The 17699-nt window shown below is 35.0% G+C and overlaps 2 protein-coding genes across 3 annotated transcripts in view; both read left to right on the top strand.

Annotated features, from left to right (window-relative positions):
* Window positions 1-1493: 1493 nt before the first annotated feature.
* Window positions 1494-16958, top strand: LOC136813364 (neurogenic locus notch homolog protein 1-like). 2 transcript variants are annotated; one of them, XM_067069874.1, is made up of 23 exons: window positions 1494-1736; window positions 2582-3407; window positions 3765-3980; window positions 4410-4628; window positions 6302-6526; window positions 6773-6997; window positions 7246-7464; window positions 8273-8491; window positions 9333-9545; window positions 10471-10689; window positions 10940-11158; window positions 11439-11657; window positions 11910-12128; window positions 12409-12627; window positions 12877-13095; window positions 13375-13593; window positions 13850-14068; window positions 14349-14567; window positions 14818-15036; window positions 15316-15534; window positions 15785-16003; window positions 16283-16501; window positions 16755-16958. In XM_067069874.1, the coding sequence occupies exons 1-23, from the start codon at window positions 1515-1517 to the stop codon at window positions 16835-16837; spliced, it is 5514 nt and encodes a 1837-aa protein (XP_066925975.1). In that variant the 5' UTR covers window positions 1494-1514; the 3' UTR covers window positions 16838-16958. The 2 variants fall into 2 exon arrangements, with proteins under 2 accessions (XP_066925975.1, XP_066925974.1); XM_067069873.1 differs by having other exon boundaries at window positions 1500-1736; window positions 2582-3548.
* Window positions 16894-17699, top strand: part of LOC136813332 (progranulin-like) — a 10557-nt gene continuing 9751 nt past the window's right edge. The window contains 2 exon segments of the mRNA XM_067069844.1: window positions 16894-16974; window positions 17225-17231. Coding sequence (XP_066925945.1) covers window positions 16894-16974; window positions 17225-17231 — 88 coding nt within the window.

The following is a 17699-nucleotide window of genomic DNA, read 5'->3' as shown; positions in this document are numbered from 1 at the left end:
GACAAGGTATGTCAACGTTACTCAGATTTGTGGTAGAGTTTATTCTCAAGGTTGTCTGTGCTAAATTTTGCTTTTTATCTTTCAACTTTAAGTAGTAGTATAGTGCATTCTTAGTTCATATTTAAACTTCCTGAAAAAAGTAGGTGGCTTTAGTCGGCCAACGTGGTATGTTTTTGAAGATAAACTTACAAGGGACATTAATAATATTGAATTTGCAAAGCTGGAGGATAGACTTAAGTTTTTTGCAGATATTGATAACTGAACAAGTTGAAGTTCATGGAAAAATGGAAATTGAACCAAAGTTGCTCATTCAGAGGAAAAAGTCTACTTCTTCAAAACATTTTTTAGATCGCTAGGTTTTAAGACTACCACCAACCCATATTTTCCGAAGGTCTTCCTGAACAATAAATTAAATTTGTTTCCCCTAATCTGAATATTTTTGGAAGTCCCTAAGATTTTCACCTCTTTAGACCACAACTTGAATGACTTGGTAGCAAAGTCGTCAAAAATAAATACGAGCATCTCACGCGAGGCTACACAGCTCTATCTGCACACACTGATCTTTCATAGTAAAAAAATCAAAAGGTCTTGGTATGTAACATGTTCTCTGAAAGACTTTTCCTTCTTCACTATTTCAGAGTTCTGCACTAAACTAACCAATTTACATACCAAAGGGGCAAAATCAATTAGTTTTTTTTTCTGCTGATCAAAGGAGTAAATGAATAGTAGCACTGAATGCTTTAATTTGTCTAAAGCAGCTGTTGAGTGTTTTTAAGGTCTCTTGCATGTTGTGTTAATATTTCCATTCCATTTTTTCTGTAATTATTTTCTTACATATCATATTCTACTGTAGTTTGAAAAAAAAGAAACGTCTCTTATTATTGTTGAAAATAGACATTTACTTTCAAAAAGTAAACCCTGGCAAACAGTCAATCATGCAATTCAAATTTTATGACACTAAAGCAATCTTTTTTCCTTTTTTGTCCTGCTATATCTTTTGAAAAAGCAACATTTTGATTATTTTTTGTTTAAACTCTTCCATCAGTTATTTTCTACCCATACTTTCTTGGAAACAAAGAAGGCATCAAATTTCCTCTTATAAATACTCTATAACAGATTTACATGCATTGGGTCATCTTTGTTTATTGAGTACTTTAAAGTTTGTTTTTGCAAGAAATAAGGTTATTGCAAAATTTCATATTATCTTTTAGTTTATTTTAATCTTAAGTTTCCCCCTGTCTAAGGATTTGTGCTGAATCAAGTATTGAATGTGAACATCACATGATCCAAGCTAGAAGGATTGAGAACAGAAAGTCTTTAAAAGCTGGGATTTTTTGATTTTTTTGATTTTTTTGACCACAAATTGCACTATCCAGGACAAGGAACTGTTAGTTTCATTTTCAATTTACTTTGGGGTTGGAAACTATTTGTCTTTATAATATTTTCTTTACATCATTCAGAATCACTTATTTCCTCTCTTATTACTTTATTCTAGCTAAAAATAAAATGAAAATATGTTTAAAGTGCTGCTGTTGATAAGTTTTGCTTTTACAAGTATTATAGTATCAGCAAAATGTCCAACAAATCTTGAATGCCCTTACAAGAATGGACAATGTTGTGAAGATCTTTCAACTTGTTGCCCATCTGGATACAGATGTGACCCAAAAAGATCTGGGTATTGTATCTCTGCCGATGAATACATCAGATTTCCAGTCAAAAGTAAATCAGTAAATAAGGTCAGTGCTTTCTTCTATTTTGCTTTTTTTTTTCAGCCTGAATAACAGACTTCATTATTAAGGCAAGAATTTTGGAAAGGCAAAAATTTGTTTCACTTGTTGCAACCGTATACACCCTCGCATACTCCCCAAAGTTCTTAAAGTATTAACCAAATAAATTTATGTTCTGCCACAATTACTTAACACTTTTTGACCTACCTGGAAATCCTATAAATTAACCTGTATTTGTCTGTCCGTTCAGGTCCGTTAATTTGTTTGTTTCTTCATTCGTTTTCATTCATTGAGGTGCATAATATCATTTCAAATATTGAGTGTGGTGGTAACGATTTCCTTGATTTTTACTGGGTTGAGTAAAATTTTGACAACTTCTTGCATAAGCTAACTTTCGGTTTAGTGCTAGTCAGATTCTGTTTCTTACATGGTAGAAGTGTCATCTTAAATAAACAGATCCATTCTTACACTGTGACAGAACTGTAACGAGGTTTGGGAAAAGGGGGCTAGGGGCAGTATGTTATATCAAATTTTCTCAACTCTGCAACGAAGTAATGTTTAATCAACATGGTTTAAATAGAGGTCCTTTCTTTTTGGCATCTTATCAAGTGAGGAAGCCTCTAAGCAATTTTGGAGGCTAGAACCTAGGTTTAAAGAAAGAGAGGGCAAATAATTGTGACTTTTAAAGATGTACTACAACCTTTGTTTGCCAAAAATGGTTTAGATTTTCGAGAAAAAAAAATTTTCTTTTTTTTCATGTTTCTGACAAAATTGTCAAATTTTCATTTTATAATCAGGTAGGTCCATAAAATTATCACTTGTTCTTAATTCATTCAATGTGTTATTCCTTTCAGGTTGATAAAGCACTATTTACATGTCCAGATGGTTGCACTCAGTGTGCCAGTGGAAGCACTTGCTGCGTACAATCCTCAGGAAGATATGGCTGTTGTCCTTTACCTGATGCAACATGCTGTAGTGATTATGTTCATTGTTGCCCTTATGGATACACATGTAATGCTCAAAATTATTGCACTAGAAGTGCTAATCAAATCACACAAAAGCTGGTTGGTACTACTCCAGCCAAACAAGCTCCAGTTATTGAAGATGACATTGTTAGCTTCAATCTTGGTGATATTTATTGTGGTGATGAGAGAACATGTCCAGAGGGTAGTACCTGCTGTGCAACTCCTGATGGAGAGTATAACTGTTGTTCTTTCCCTGGAGCTAGCTGTTGTAATGATGGCATCCATTGCTGCCCACAAGGATTCACTTGTGATTCTGAGAAGCAAGAATGTAGAAGAAATTCAGAGAGAGTAGCAATGCAACATAAATTCCCCGCCAAGAAATCATTGCCACCAGCAAATATTAAAGAAGAATGTAAAAAACAACCAATAGATGAGAAGCCAAAGGTTGTGGAATGTGGCACTGATAAGCAGTATTTCTGTTTAGATGGTGAAACCTGTTGTCTGATCAGCCCTGGTGTTTATGGATGCTGTCCAATGGTAGAGGCAGTTTGTTGCAGTGACAAAAAGCATTGTTGTCCACATGGTGCTACCTGCGATGTTGCTCACGGTACCTGCTTATCTTCGTCAGGAGAAAAAGTTCAAATGCGTGCACATAAACCAGCCAATGTCCACAAAGAATATCCAGAACCAAAAACCAACCAGAAATGCCCTGATGGTAAGACAGAATGTGCCGATAATAACACTTGTTGTGAATTAACATCAGGCCAAGGTTATAGATGTTGCAAATTTAAGGATGCAATTTGTTGTGAAGATGGCTTGCATTGTTGTCCAACTGGATTTACTTGCTCTGCTGGGGGTATATTAAATATTGCTTGCTTTTCAGTTAAAACAGTCTCCACGTTTCCTTTAATTTTCTGGGACCAAACTCTATTCTTTGCTATTTTTGATTGTTGCTCTGAAAGCCTTTTCAGTGACTTGGTTTTATGGACAAACTGTAAGTTACAAAACAACATTATATAGTAAAATCGGTTATTATTTCCACTCATTATACTTCTTTTTTAACCAATCACAGGATTGTGCAACAATGCAACTGTTAAAGCTACTGAATCTAAACCCATGACACTCTATAAACCGATGTACAAAGAGTGTAAAGATGGATCAGAATGTCCATCTTACAGTACCTGTTGTAAGTTAAACAATGGTAAATATGGTTGTTGTCCAATTCCTGATGCCACCTGTTGCAGAGATGGTGTACATTGCTGTCCAAATCACATGAGATGTGATGATGGTATGTAGTGAAATTAAGGGACAATTAATGCTAATAAACTAATTTAACAATTAGGTTGATTAGTCAAATAAATCAGATAAAATCAAAAGATGACTTGAAAAAGTTCACTCTTTACTTCTTCAGACTTTTTCTATGTATTGATAAAGTCAGGTTTATCATGTCAGGTTTATCTAAATGGCTCCTTGAGTGTCAAATGAATTTTGTTTGATGCGTGACCAACAATTTTAAAGCCATTAATTGAACAATTTATAACAATTTTTCAAAGCAAAAATTAATGCGCACTTCTATAAAGGCGGTAATTCCAATCCTTTTTTTTCCTCCTTTTCTGTGATCCCAAATAACGATCTTCGTTAGTCTGATTTAAGAGAGCTAACTTAGATTATAGATGATATACTTAGATTATTAGATTAAATTTTGAAATATTTTTAGGTCATTGCCATCATGGAGATATTAGAATCCCAGCAACTAAGAAATTCCAGTCCATCCAATCCAACCAAGATGTATCTTGTAATGATGGAAATGCTTGCTCTGAAAATAGTACTTGTTGTCATTCAGAAGATGGGTCTACTGCTTGTTGTCCAGCACCTAGTGCAGTTTGTTGCTCCAATGGTAAACATTGTTGCCCAAGTGGTCATGTATGCTCCGAAGGTAAGAAGATTGAAAAACAATTTTTATATTTACAGGGCGTGAACCATTCATGTTATAAAAACATATTTGCCTGGTTTTCAGAAAGCAATGGTCCAAAATTCCTAGAAACTCAGCGTTTTAAGGGATAAAGTTTTCTGATTTTTTTTTTTCGATTTTCAAAGCTGAGATTATTCAAAGACCTTTATTCAAAACGAAGGCCTTTGTTTTAACTTAACACGGGAAAAGTAAAATGCGACAATTTATTAACGCGAAAGGCAGGGTTTTCGAAAATTAGCTTGCTAAAATTTTACTAAACGGTTGTAATTAAAGCGAGGGTAACCAATTCGCGTTAATGACTTGAGCAGTTATTGTAAGTGTAATAAGGTAACAAACACATCGCCTCTATAGAGGTAAGGTGTTATTTGTAAGTATAAAGCTGTTTTTGGAAATATTGAACCGTGAAAATCTAGAAATAGTGTTTTGGTGTGCTTTTTTTATATGGATGGACCATAACCATCTTAACCATTGGTTAAGACTTTAAAAGTGTTAAATTTTAGAAATTTATTAGACAGAGCAAAGTATAGCCATAATGGTCATAGAAAGAAAAACATGTACAAGATGTAGATCTTGGGCTAATATGGAAGATTCCAAATAAGTTCTGCAAAGCTTTAATAACTCAATGCTGAATGAAGCAAGCTATATTTTTTTAGCTAGACATCAAGAATTTGGATTAGAATTCAAAATAGTTTCATATGAAAATGCTATTCTAGGGCAATGTATTCAAGGTCAGACTGCTAGTCCAGGAAGAGAATCAGAATCACTGACCTATGATATCACCTGTCCTGATCATGTTGCAGCTTGCGACGATAACCAGACTTGTTGTGAAGCTGTTAATGGTACTTATAGGTGCTGCCCCTTACCAAACGCCTCCTGTTGCAAGGATAATAAATTTTGTTGTCCACATGGCTCTGTTTGCACAGAAACAGGTATTACTATAAAAGACCAAGATAAGTAGACTGTCTGCGATTATTGTTCTTAAAATTTGAAATGAAAAAGCCTTTCCGAACATTGAGATTCAAAAAATAAGAAAACGACCTCTTTTTTATTAGGACTATGTGAAAAACCCAATCAAAAAAAGACCAAGGCTTCTAAAATAGTCCCAAAGTTAACGACCTCGAATATATGTGCTAATGGAGATAGATGTCCTTCTGGGACAACTTGCTGTCAAATATCTAGTGTTGATGCATTATGCTGTTGGCTGGAAAATGCAGTATGCTGTAATGACCAAACATGCTGCCCACAAGGATATACATGTGATGGGACAGGTGATGTCTTAAGCATGTTAGGAATATATAGATGTTTTCTTTATATGAGTTACGAATTTAAGTTAGTAAATCTCTTTTACTTCATGGCTTCAATAGTTAAAAGTTGTTCATTGTGAGAAAGATCTGTTTATCAAAGGAAATGAAATTCAAGAATTTCAAGAAATTAGAACGCTTTTGAGTAATTCCTATATTTCTAAACACTTTGCCAAATCAAAAGGATCAAATCCAGATTAAACGATTTTGAATTAACAGTCACGTTTCTTCTAATAAAAAATGTTCGAGATGTTTGTTTCCTTTATTTAGTTTACCTAACATTGTATTGATTGAAACATTTAGTATAACAGAATTTTGTTCTTTTTAATTCTTTAGGAGGTTGCGTAAAGGCAAACAAACAGATTGAAGCATACCAGTTAACAACAAAACTGGTATCATTGGAGAGTGTTAGATGTCCTGATCATGTATCAGAATGTCCAGACGGAAGTACCTGCTGTAAATTGTCATCTGGTCAATGGGGATGTTGTCCTTTGCCTAAAGCCACATGTTGTTCTGATGGAGTTCATTGTTGTCCAAATGGATACACATGTGGTTCAGGAGGTAGGTTTTTATTATAGACTCACAAGACGTAGCAACTGGTAATTATTTCTAATTGGGTGTTCTGTCAATTGCAAAATAATAGTGTTGTATGAATTAATGCAACCATGATTCTATTATGTTTTCCAAGCATATATATTACGAGTATTTCTTAAATTCAAATTTCTTGCAAGAACAGCATCAAACAAAAGTTACTGGATCTTAGATTTCATGAAATTATAATAGTGCTCTTTATTCAATCTGTCACAGGTTATTGCACCAAAGGAAGCGAAGTCATCAAAGCTTCTATAAAAAACGCTGCTATTAATAATTTAAAGAGTGTTGCATGCCCAGATGGTACATCACAATGTCCAGACGGAAGCACTTGCTGTAAATTGTCATCTGGTCAATATGGCTGCTGTCCTTTACCGAAAGCTACATGTTGCTCTGATGGAGTCCATTGTTGTCCTAATGGATATAGCTGTGCTGGGGGAGGTACTGTTGTATGCTTGGGAATTTATAGAATTATATAACTCTATTGTCATATCAATGACGGAGAATTTTGAAATTATAATATTAATATTTCTCAATGCCAAAAGCACTTCCCAACTTATCTTTGTGGTGAATACATGGTCGTCTCTTTTTCAGTGCACAGATTTATTTTTGAAATGGCTTTTGACTTGCACTATCAGATAATATCAATTTGCAATTTCATAGTCTTTTTTCCAAATTTGCCTTTCCAGGTTACTGTACCAAAGGAAATGATGTCATCAAAGCTTCGTTGAAAACCAAAGCGATTTCATTGAGAGATGTTGCATGTCCTGATGGTCAATCACAATGCCCAAGTGGAAATACCTGCTGTAAATTGTCATCTGGAGGATACGGTTGCTGTCCTTTGCCTAAAGCCACGTGTTGTTCTGATGGAGTTCATTGCTGTCCAAATGGATACACTTGTGGACAAGGTCAATATCTTATCTTTTCAGAGTTATTTTCTCAAAATTAGGATTTTTTAAGCTTTAACATTTTTCTTCCATGTTATGTATTTAACTTTATCTCAGTCTAAGGTCCCGAAAAAACGTCCCACACCCAGTTATTAATTTTCAAAAGAAATGTCGGACTCCCCGTTCTTTTTAGGACCCCCCCCCAACCTAAATTATTTTCGAAAAAATTTTCAGCTATCACAAGCTGAATTGCCTTTTGTACGAGTACAAGTGTGACAACTAGTTTTCCGTCCACTTGAAAAGTTATCATGAAACTTTTCTCTTTCTCTCTATTTTTTGTTTTTTTCGCTTGCTTTATCTTGATAAAACATCAAAAATATCAAAAACATACTTTTCGCAACTTCTAGGTGAGAGGGGGAGGGGGCGGGGACATTTCTGAGAATAAAATTTTGGGATAAGATACAAAAGTATGTACAAAATATGATCTCGCATTTAACCCCTTCATTGAATGCGGTTTCGTACTTTTACGTGTAAGGTATGAAATACAGCATTTATGTGTTGGCGTTTTTAGCCAATCAGATTGCTCATTTCATATTGACGGTAATAGACACTAGTCAAAACAACAGTCAGTCTTTTTGAAGTTTTGAAAACATGAGACTCCAAGGGAACTGGCATTGGTAGAGGGGTCAAGATACTCTTCTGCATCTCGTTTGATTTTCATGAAGTTGTACACAAGTTCACGACATGATTTTCAAAGTTTCTTTATAATCGTCAACTTCTCCCTAATCCACGACGTTCATTTGTTTTATTTTCTTTGTTTTACATTAAGGCACTTGCATGAAAGGTAATGAAATTATTCAAGCTTCAACAAAAACGTTTGCTTTTCAACTGAAGAGTGTGACCTGTCCAGATTCCGTTTCTAATTGTCCCGATGGCAATACATGTTGCAAGTTGTCTAGTGGTGAATGGGGATGCTGTCCGGTGAAGGATGCCGTCTGCTGTTCAGATGGTGTGCATTGCTGCCCAAGTGGCTATACATGTAGCAAAGGTACGTATTTTAAGTTCATGTCCGTTGTCATTTATTATTTAAAGACCAAAGAAGAATTTTGATTAAAAATTAAGAAACATTTAATATAAATAAGCTTGGCAGTTGCTTAGTGCTTTAGCTAAATTTGTGAAAATTACTAATTAAAGGAACCTTTAAAAGCCCCTTTTCTTTTATTGCTCCCTTAAGATATCAGGGAGGGGATAGTGTATCCTCTGTCACCACGCTACTGCCTCGCGCACACTCCCATTGAAACACAAAGATATTCCCTCTTGTAAATCAAGTTTTGCCCGTTAGTTTTGATACATTGGTATTCAGGGCTTATCACAGATATCTGTAAAGCTGGAAGGGCTGGCAACTTTAAGGTTTCTCCAGCAAAAAAAGTGAAGCGTGCTGGGGGAGGTGAAAATTTGACTTTTTAAATTTCGTGCCGATGGATAGGATCTAGCATTTTAGTTGTTTTTGGAACGCGAGATCAAAAAAAGTAGGCGGCTATTTCGCATCTCTTAAACCAGTGAAATTGCTTGTTGTCACATGATTTCTTTTGTAGGAAATACTACTAAAACTTGCTTCACTTTTCGATAAAGGCCGCGGATCTAGCCATTCGGGCTTTACAGATCTGTGGGGCTTATTTCACACTGTTTGTACATAAAAGTTACCTTTTAAGTTTTATTTCAATGATCTTAAGCAATCAAAAATAGCAAAAAAAAATTTTCCAGCCGGCCGCATGAGAACTTTTTCCCTTCACCCGCATTCCGGAAACACTACATTTTTTTATTTTTGCATAACGAATCATTTAGTTTACCTTTAAGTTTCTCTGTGAAATCTTCTTTTTTTTATTTAGGATTTTGCACACAATCTTTAACGAAAGAAGCAAATAAAATCGTCATAGCTCAACTTAGGAGTGTTGAATGTCCTGACGGGATGTCAGAATGCCCAAGTGGAAATACCTGTTGTAAATTATCATCTGGTCAATGGGGATGCTGTCCTTTACCAAAAGCCACTTGTTGTTCTGATGGTGTTCATTGCTGCCCAAACGGATACAACTGTAACTCTGGTTAGTTCTAACTACCCCTTTTTATTGTTTGAGCCATAGCATGGTAAAGCTTTTTATGAGTTTCTATAATTTAATTATTCTATAGATGTTTCAGAGGACTGATAGTAATTAAAACAACTTTTTTGAACAATGGAAATATTACTTATCAATTTCAAGATATCTGGCCTAATTGATTTATTTTGTTTTGGCAAAAATTAATAATTAGCACTAGAGGCGTGAGTCTCAACCTTTGGAGTACGAAAGCGATGCCAAAATCGGCTACTCATAAAGTTAAAGATACTCTCACAACTCGTCTATAGCTTCATATTTGAATAATGGGGGGGGCACAAAGAAAAGTTTTAACATTTACTGCCTAACTGATACCAAAAGAAATCTAGGCTAAGCTCAAAGTTACTTTTTGTAGATAGCTGACTTGAACTTTAAGTATAACAGAGTTGCCTCCAAGTTTCTTAATCTTAACCATTACTTTTATTTCTCCTGAAAAGGAAAAATCCAGGTGGGAAGAAAATCTAAAAATATAAAACTAGAAGTTTGCGGCTGGCCGATTTCGTTGAGTATAAATTTGCATGTTAAAATTTGTTAAAATTTGAATGGACTTTAGTTGTTACTTGTTGCTCTGGTGGAATTCATTGTTTTCCAAATGGATAGATACCAATGTGGAGAGATTAAAATCCAATCAATAAAAAAATTGAAATGTTTTTCCCTTCGGCAATCATATAAGAGAAATAAAAATTTACATTAGCTATAGGACCAAGTTTTTGAACAATGTTCTATCATTTTAATTCGTTTTTGGCTTTGCAATAAAATACTTTTCGACATGTTTTTATCTTCCCATTTAGATTAATCTTCTATTAAAGGTTTTGAGTCTTAGTACCTTATAATTTTCACAATCGTAATTTAGTTGTAAGTATTTCGACGATTTTAGGTACATGCACCAAAGGTAATGAAGTGATCAAAGCCTCATTGAAAACCAAAGCGATTTCATTGACAAATGTTGCATGTCCTGATGGTCAATCAGAATGCCCAAGTGGAAATACCTGCTGTAAATTGTCATCTGGTGGATACGGTTGCTGTCCTTTGCCTAAAGCCACATGTTGTTCTGATGGAGTTCATTGCTGTCCAAATGGATATAGCTGCGACGGTGGTTAGCATTATTGGCTATTATTTTAATCTATTTCTGATACCTTGATGATCATGTATTAATGCTTTAAACCCTGCTTTTTGATTCTAGAATCAAACAGGTTGATTTAAGGCCAATGTCTGTTCTAAAATGATTGAAGATTTGTAGATAGAATTATGAAACACTTTGCTTCAAGAAGGCAAATAATATTTTCCAGTCAAAGACGTATTGGTTAACTTGAAAAATTGATTCTCAGTTTCGATGTACTTTTCAGGCTTTTGTCAAAAGGGCAATGAGAGGATCAAGGCTTCCACAAAGAAAATTGCCATTAAACTGAAGGATGTTGTTTGCCCTGACGGTCAATCAGAATGCCCAAGTGGAAATACCTGCTGTAAATTATCATCTGGAGAATATGGCTGCTGTCCTTTACCAAAAGCCACTTGTTGCTCTGATGGAGTTCATTGCTGTCCAAATGGATACCAATGTGGAGAGGGTAAAGTCCCTTCAATAAAAAATTTAAAATTTTTTTACCTTCGGCAATAAATAAGAGAAATAAAAAATGACAATTTGTCCTTTCAAAAGTTACATTAGCTATAGGACCAAGTTTTTGAACAATGCTCAGTCATTTTAATTCGTTTTTGGCTTTGCAATAGAATACTTTTCGACATTTTTTATCTTCCCATTTAGATTAATCTTCTATTTAAGGTTTTGAGTCTTAGTACCTTATAATTTTCACAATCGTAGTTTAATTGTAAGTATTTCGACGATTTTAGGTACATGCACCAAAGGTAATGAAGTGATCAAAGCCTCATTGAAAACCAAAGCGATTTCATTGACAAATGTTGCATGTCCTGATGGTCAATCAGAATGCCCAAGTGGAAATACCTGCTGTAAATTGTCATCTGGTGGATACGGTTGCTGTCCTTTGCCTAAAGCCACATGTTGTTCTGATGGAGTTCATTGCTGTCCAAATGGATATAGCTGCGACGGTGGTTAGCATTATTGGCTATTATTTTAATCTATTTCTGATACCTTGATGATCAAGTATTAATGCTTTAAACCCCGCTTTTTTATTCTAGAATCAAACGGGTTGATTTAAGGCCAATGTCTGTTCTACAATGATTGAAGATTTGTAGATAGAATTTTTGAAACACTTTGCTTCAAGAAGGCAAATAATATTTTCCAGTCAAAGACGTATTGGTTAACTTGAAAAAATTGATTCTCAGTTTCGATGTACTTTTCAGGCTTTTGTCAAAAGGGCAATGAGAGGATCAAGGCTTCCACAAAGAAAATTGCCATTAAACTGAAGGATGTTGTTTGCCCTGACGGTCAATCAGAATGCCCAAGTGGAAATACCTGCTGTAAATTATCATCTGGAGAATATGGCTGCTGTCCTTTACCAAAAGCCACTTGTTGCTCTGATGGAGTTCATTGCTGTCCAAATGGATACCAATGTGGAGAGGGTAAAGTCCCTTCAATAAAAAATTTAAAATTTTTTTACCTTCGGCAATAAATAAGAGAAATAAAAATGACAATTTGTCCTTTCAAAAGTTACATTCAGCTATAGGACCAAGTTTTTGAACAATGCTCAGTCATTTTAATTCGTTTTTGGCTTTGCAATAGAATACTTTTCGACATTTTTTATCTTCCCATTTAGATTAATCTTCTATTTAAGGTTTTGAGTCTTAGTACCTTATAATTTTCACAATCGTAGTTTAATTGTAAGTATTTCGACGATTTTAGGTACATGCACCAAAGGTAATGAAGTGATCAAAGCCTCATTGAAAACCAAAGCGATTTCATTGACAAATGTTGCATGTCCTGATGGTCAATCAGAATGCCCAAGTGGAAATACCTGCTGTAAATTGTCATCTGGTGGATACGGTTGCTGTCCTTTGCCTAAAGCCACATGTTGTTCTGATGGAGTTCATTGCTGTCCAAATGGATATAGCTGCGACGGTGGTTAGCATTATTGGCTATTATTTTAATCTATTTCTGATACCTTGATGATCAAGTATTAATGCTTTAAACCCCGCTTTTTTATTCTAGAATCAAACGGGTTGATTTAAGGCCAATGTCTGTTCTACAATGATTGAAGATTTGTAGATAGAATTTGAAACACTTTGCTTCAAGAAGGCAAATAATATTTTCCAGTCAAAGACGTATTGGTTAACTTGAAAAATTGATTCTCAGTTTCGATGTACTTTTCAGGCTTTTGTCAAAAGGGCAATGAGAGGATCAAGGCTTCCACAAAGAAAATTGCCATTAAACTGAAGGATGTTGTTTGCCCTGACGGTCAATCAGAATGCCCAAGTGGAAATACCTGCTGTAAATTATCATCTGGAGAATATGGCTGCTGTCCTTTACCAAAAGCCACTTGTTGCTCTGATGGAGTTCATTGCTGTCCAAATGGATACCAATGTGGAGAGGGTAAAGTCCCTTCAATAAAAAATTTAAAATTTTTTTACCTTCGGCAATAAATAAGAGAAATAAAAATGACAATTTGTCCTTTCAAAAGTTACATTAGCTATAGGACCAAGTTTTTGAACAATGCTCAGTCATTTTAATTCGTTTTTGGCTTTGCAATAGAATACTTTTCGACATTTTTTATCTTCCCATTTAGATTAATCTTCTATTTAAGGTTTTGAGTCTTAGTACCTTATAATTTTCACAATCGTAGTTTAATTGTAAGTATTTCGACGATTTTAGGTACATGCACCAAAGGTAATGAAGTGATCAAAGCCTCATTGAAAACCAAAGCGATTTCATTGACAAATGTTGCATGTCCTGATGGTCAATCAGAATGCCCAAGTGGAAATACCTGCTGTAAATTGTCATCTGGTGGATACGGTTGCTGTCCTTTGCCTAAAGCCACATGTTGTTCTGATGGAGTTCATTGCTGTCCAAATGGATATAGCTGCGACGGTGGTTAGCATTATTGGCTATTATTTTAATCTATTTCTGATACCTTGATGATCAAGTAAGTATTAATGCTTTAAACCCCGCTTTTTTATTCTAGAATCAAACGGGTTGATTTAAGGCCAATGTCTGTTCTACAATGATTGAAGATTTGTAGATAGAATTTTGAAACACTTTGCTTCAAGAAGGCAAATAATATTTTCCAGTCAAAAAGACGTATTGGTTAACTTGAAAAATTGATTCTCAGTTTCGATGTACTTTTCAGGCTTTTGTCAAAAGGGCAATGAGAGGATCAAGGCTTCCACAAAGAAAATTGCCATTAAACTGAAGGATGTTGTTTGCCCTGACGGTCAATCAGAATGCCCAAGTGGAAATACCTGCTGTAAATTATCATCTGGAGAATATGGCTGCTGTCCTTTACCAAAAGCCACTTGTTGCTCTGATGGAGTTCATTGCTGTCCAAATGGATACCAATGTGGAGAGGGTAAAGTCCCTTCAATAAAAAATTTAAAATTTTTTTTACCTTCGGCAATAAATAAGAGAAATAAAAATGACAATTTGTCCTTTCAAAAGTTACATTAGCTATAGGACCAAGTTTTTGAACAATGCTCAGTCATTTTAATTCGTTTTTGGCTTTGCAATAGAATACTTTTCGACATTTTTTATCTTCCCATTTAGATTAATCTTCTATTTAAGGTTTTGAGTCTTAGTACCTTATAATTTTCACAATCGTAGTTTAATTGTAAGTATTTCGACGATTTTAGGTACATGCACCAAAGGTAATGAAGTGATCAAAGCCTCATTGAAAACCAAAGCGATTTCATTGACAAATGTTGCATGTCCTGATGGTCAATCAGAATGCCCAAGTGGAAATACCTGCTGTAAATTGTCATCTGGTGGATACGGTTGCTGTCCTTTGCCTAAAGCCACATGTTGTTCTGATGGAGTTCATTGCTGTCCAAATGGATATAGCTGCGACGGTGGTTAGAATTATTGGCTATTATTTTAATCTATTTCTGATACCTTGATGATCAAGTATTAATGCTTTAAACCCCGCTTTTTTATTCTAGAATCAAACGGGTTGATTTAAGGCCAATGTCTGTTCTACAATGATTGAAGATTTGTAGATAGAATTTTGAAACACTTTGCTTCAAGAAGGCAAATAATATTTTCCAGTCAAAGACGTATTGGTTAACTTGAAAAATTGATTCTCAGTTTCGATGTACTTTTCAGGCTTTTGTCAAAAGGGCAATGAGAGGATCAAGGCTTCCACAAAGAAAATTGCCATTAAACTGAAGGATGTTGTTTGCCCTGACGGTCAATCAGAATGCCCAAGTGGAAATACCTGCTGTAAATTATCATCTGGAGAATATGGCTGCTGTCCTTTACCAAAAGCCACTTGTTGCTCTGATGGAGTTCATTGCTGTCCAAATGGATACCAATGTGGAGAGGGTAAAGTCCCTTCAATAAAAAATTTAAAATTTTTTTACCTTCGGCAATAAATAAGAGAAATAAAAATGACAATTTGTCCTTTCAAAAGTTACATCAGCTATAGGACCAAGTTTTTGAACAATGCTCAGTCATTTTAATTCGTTTTTGGCTTTGCAATAGAATACTTTTCGACATTTTTTATCTTCCCATTTAGATTAATCTTCTATTTAAGGTTTTGAGTCTTAGTACCTTATAATTTTCACAATCGTACTTTAATTGTAAGTATTTCGACGACTTTAGGTACATGCACCAAAGGTAATGAAGTGATCAAAGCCTCATTGAAAACCAAAGCGATTTCATTGACAAATGTTGCATGTCCTGATGGTCAATCAGAATGCCCAAGTGGAAATACCTGCTGTAAATTGTCATCTGGTGGATACGGTTGCTGTCCTTTGCCTAAAGCCACATGTTGTTCTGATGGAGTTCATTGCTGTCCAAATGGATATAGCTGCGACGGTGGTTAGTATAATTGGCTATTATTTTAATCTATTTCTGATACCTTGATGATCAAGTATTAATGCTTTAAACCCCGCTTTTTGATTCTAGAATCAAACGGGTTGATTTAAGGCCAATGTCTGTTCTACAATGATTGAAGATTTGTAGATAGAATTTTGAAACACTTTGCTTCAAGAAGGCAAATAATATTTTCCAGTCAAAGACGTATTGGTTTACTTGAAAAATTGATTCTCAGTTTCGATGTACTTTTCAGGCTTTTGTCAAAAGGGCAATGAGAGGATCAAGGCTTCCACAAAGAAAATTGCCATTAAACTGAAGGATGTTGTTTGCCCTGACGGTCAATCAGAATGCCCAAGTGGAAATACCTGCTGTAAATTATCATCTGGAGAATATGGCTGCTGTCCTTTACCAAAAGCCACTTGTTGCTCTGATGGAGTTCATTGCTGTCCAAATGGATACCAATGTGGAGAGGGTAAAGTCCCTTCAATAAAAAATTTAAAATTTTTTTACCTTCGGCAATAAATAAGAGAAATAAAAATGACAATTTGTCCTTTCAAAAGTTACATTAGCTATAGGACCAAGTTTTTGAACAATGCTCAGTCATTTTAATTCGTTTTTGGCTTTGCAATAGAATACTTTTCGACATTTTTTATCTTCCCATTTAGATTAATCTTCTATTTAAGGTTTTGAGTCTTAGTACCTTATAATTTTCACAATCGTAGTTTAGTTGTAAGTATTTCGACGATTTTAGGTACATGCACCAAAGGTAATGAAGTGATCAAAGCCTCATTGAAAACCAAAGCGATTTCATTGACAAATGTTGCATGTCCTGATGGTCAATCAGAATGCCCAAGTGGAAATACCTGCTGTAAATTGTCATCTGGTGGATACGGTTGCTGTCCTTTGCCTAAAGCCACATGTTGTTCTGATGGAGTTCATTGCTGTCCAAATGGATATAGCTGCGACGGTGGTTAGCATTATTGGCTATTATTTTAATCTATTTCTGATACCTTGATGATCAAGTATTAATGCTTTAAACCCCCGCTTTTTGATTCTAGAATCAAACGGGTTGATTTAAGGCCAATGTCTGTTCTAACAATGATTGAAGATTTGTAGATAGAATTTTGAAAACACTTTGCTTCAAGAAGGCAAATAATATTTTCCAGTCAAAGACGTATTGGTTAACTTGAAAAATTGATTCTCAGTTTCGATGTACTTTTCAGGCTTTTGTCAAAAGGGCAATGAGAGGATCAAGGCTTCCACAAAGAAAATTGCCATTAAACTGAAGGATGTTTGTTTGCCCTGACGGTCAATCAGAATGCCCAAGTGGAAATACCTGCTGTAAATTATCATCTGGAGAATATGGCTGCTGTCCTTTACCAAAAGCCACTTGTTGCTCTGATGGAGTTCATTGCTGTCCAAATGGATACCAATGTGGAGAGGGTAAAGTCCCTTCAATAAAAATTTTAAAATTTTTTTACCTTCGGCAATAAATAAGAGAAATAAAAATGACAATTTGTCCTTTCAAAAGTTACATTAGCTATAGGACCAAGTTTTTGAACAATGCTCAGTCATTTTAATTCGTTTTTGGCTTTGCAATAGAATACTTTTCGACATTTTTTATCTTCCCATTTAGATTAATCTTCTATTAAAGGTTTTGAGTCTTAGTACCTTATAATTTTCACAATCGTAGTTTAGTTGTAAGTATTTCGACGATTTTAGGTACATGCACCAAAGGTAATGAAGTGATCAAAGCCTCATTGAAAACCAAAGCGATTTTATTGACAAATGTTGCATGTCCTGATGGTCAATCAGAATGCCCAAGTGGAAATACCTGCTGTAAATTGTCATCTGGTGGATACGGTTGCTGTCCTTGCCTAAAGCCAACATGTTGTTCTGATGGAGTTCATGCTGTCCAAATGGATATAGCTGCGACGGTGGTTAGTCTATTGGCTATTATTTTAATCATTTCTGATACCTTGAGATCAAGTATTAATGCTTTAAACCCGCTTTTTATTCTAGAATCAAACGGGTTGATTTAAGGCCACTGTCGTTCTAAATGATTGAAGATTGTAGATAGAATTTTGAAACACTTTGCTTCAAGAAGGCAAATAATATTTTCCAGTCAAAGACGTATTGGTTAACTTGAAATTGTTCTCAGTTTCGAT

Source organism: Clytia hemisphaerica, unplaced genomic scaffold, assembly GCF_902728285.1.
Source record: "Clytia hemisphaerica strain Z4C2 unplaced genomic scaffold, Clytia hemisphaerica genome assembly, whole genome shotgun sequence".
Classification (NCBI taxonomy): Eukaryota; Metazoa; Cnidaria; class Hydrozoa; order Leptothecata; family Clytiidae; genus Clytia; species Clytia hemisphaerica.
This window is presented reverse-complemented; position numbering and strand designations above follow the sequence as displayed.

Bases quoted from the DNA above. Each gene is read 5' to 3' on its own strand.
- LOC136813364 (XM_067069873.1), top strand. From the start codon at position 1,515: ATGTTTAAAGTGCTGCTGTTGATAAGTTTTGCTTTTACAAGTATTATA. The intron at 8,492-9,332 runs GTACGTATTTTA...TTTTTTATTTAG, and splicing joins TGGCTATACATGTAGCAAAG to GATTTTGCACACAATCTTTA. The intron at 16,502-16,754 runs GTTAGCATTATT...TGTACTTTTCAG, and splicing joins TGGATATAGCTGCGACGGTG to GCTTTTGTCAAAAGGGCAAT.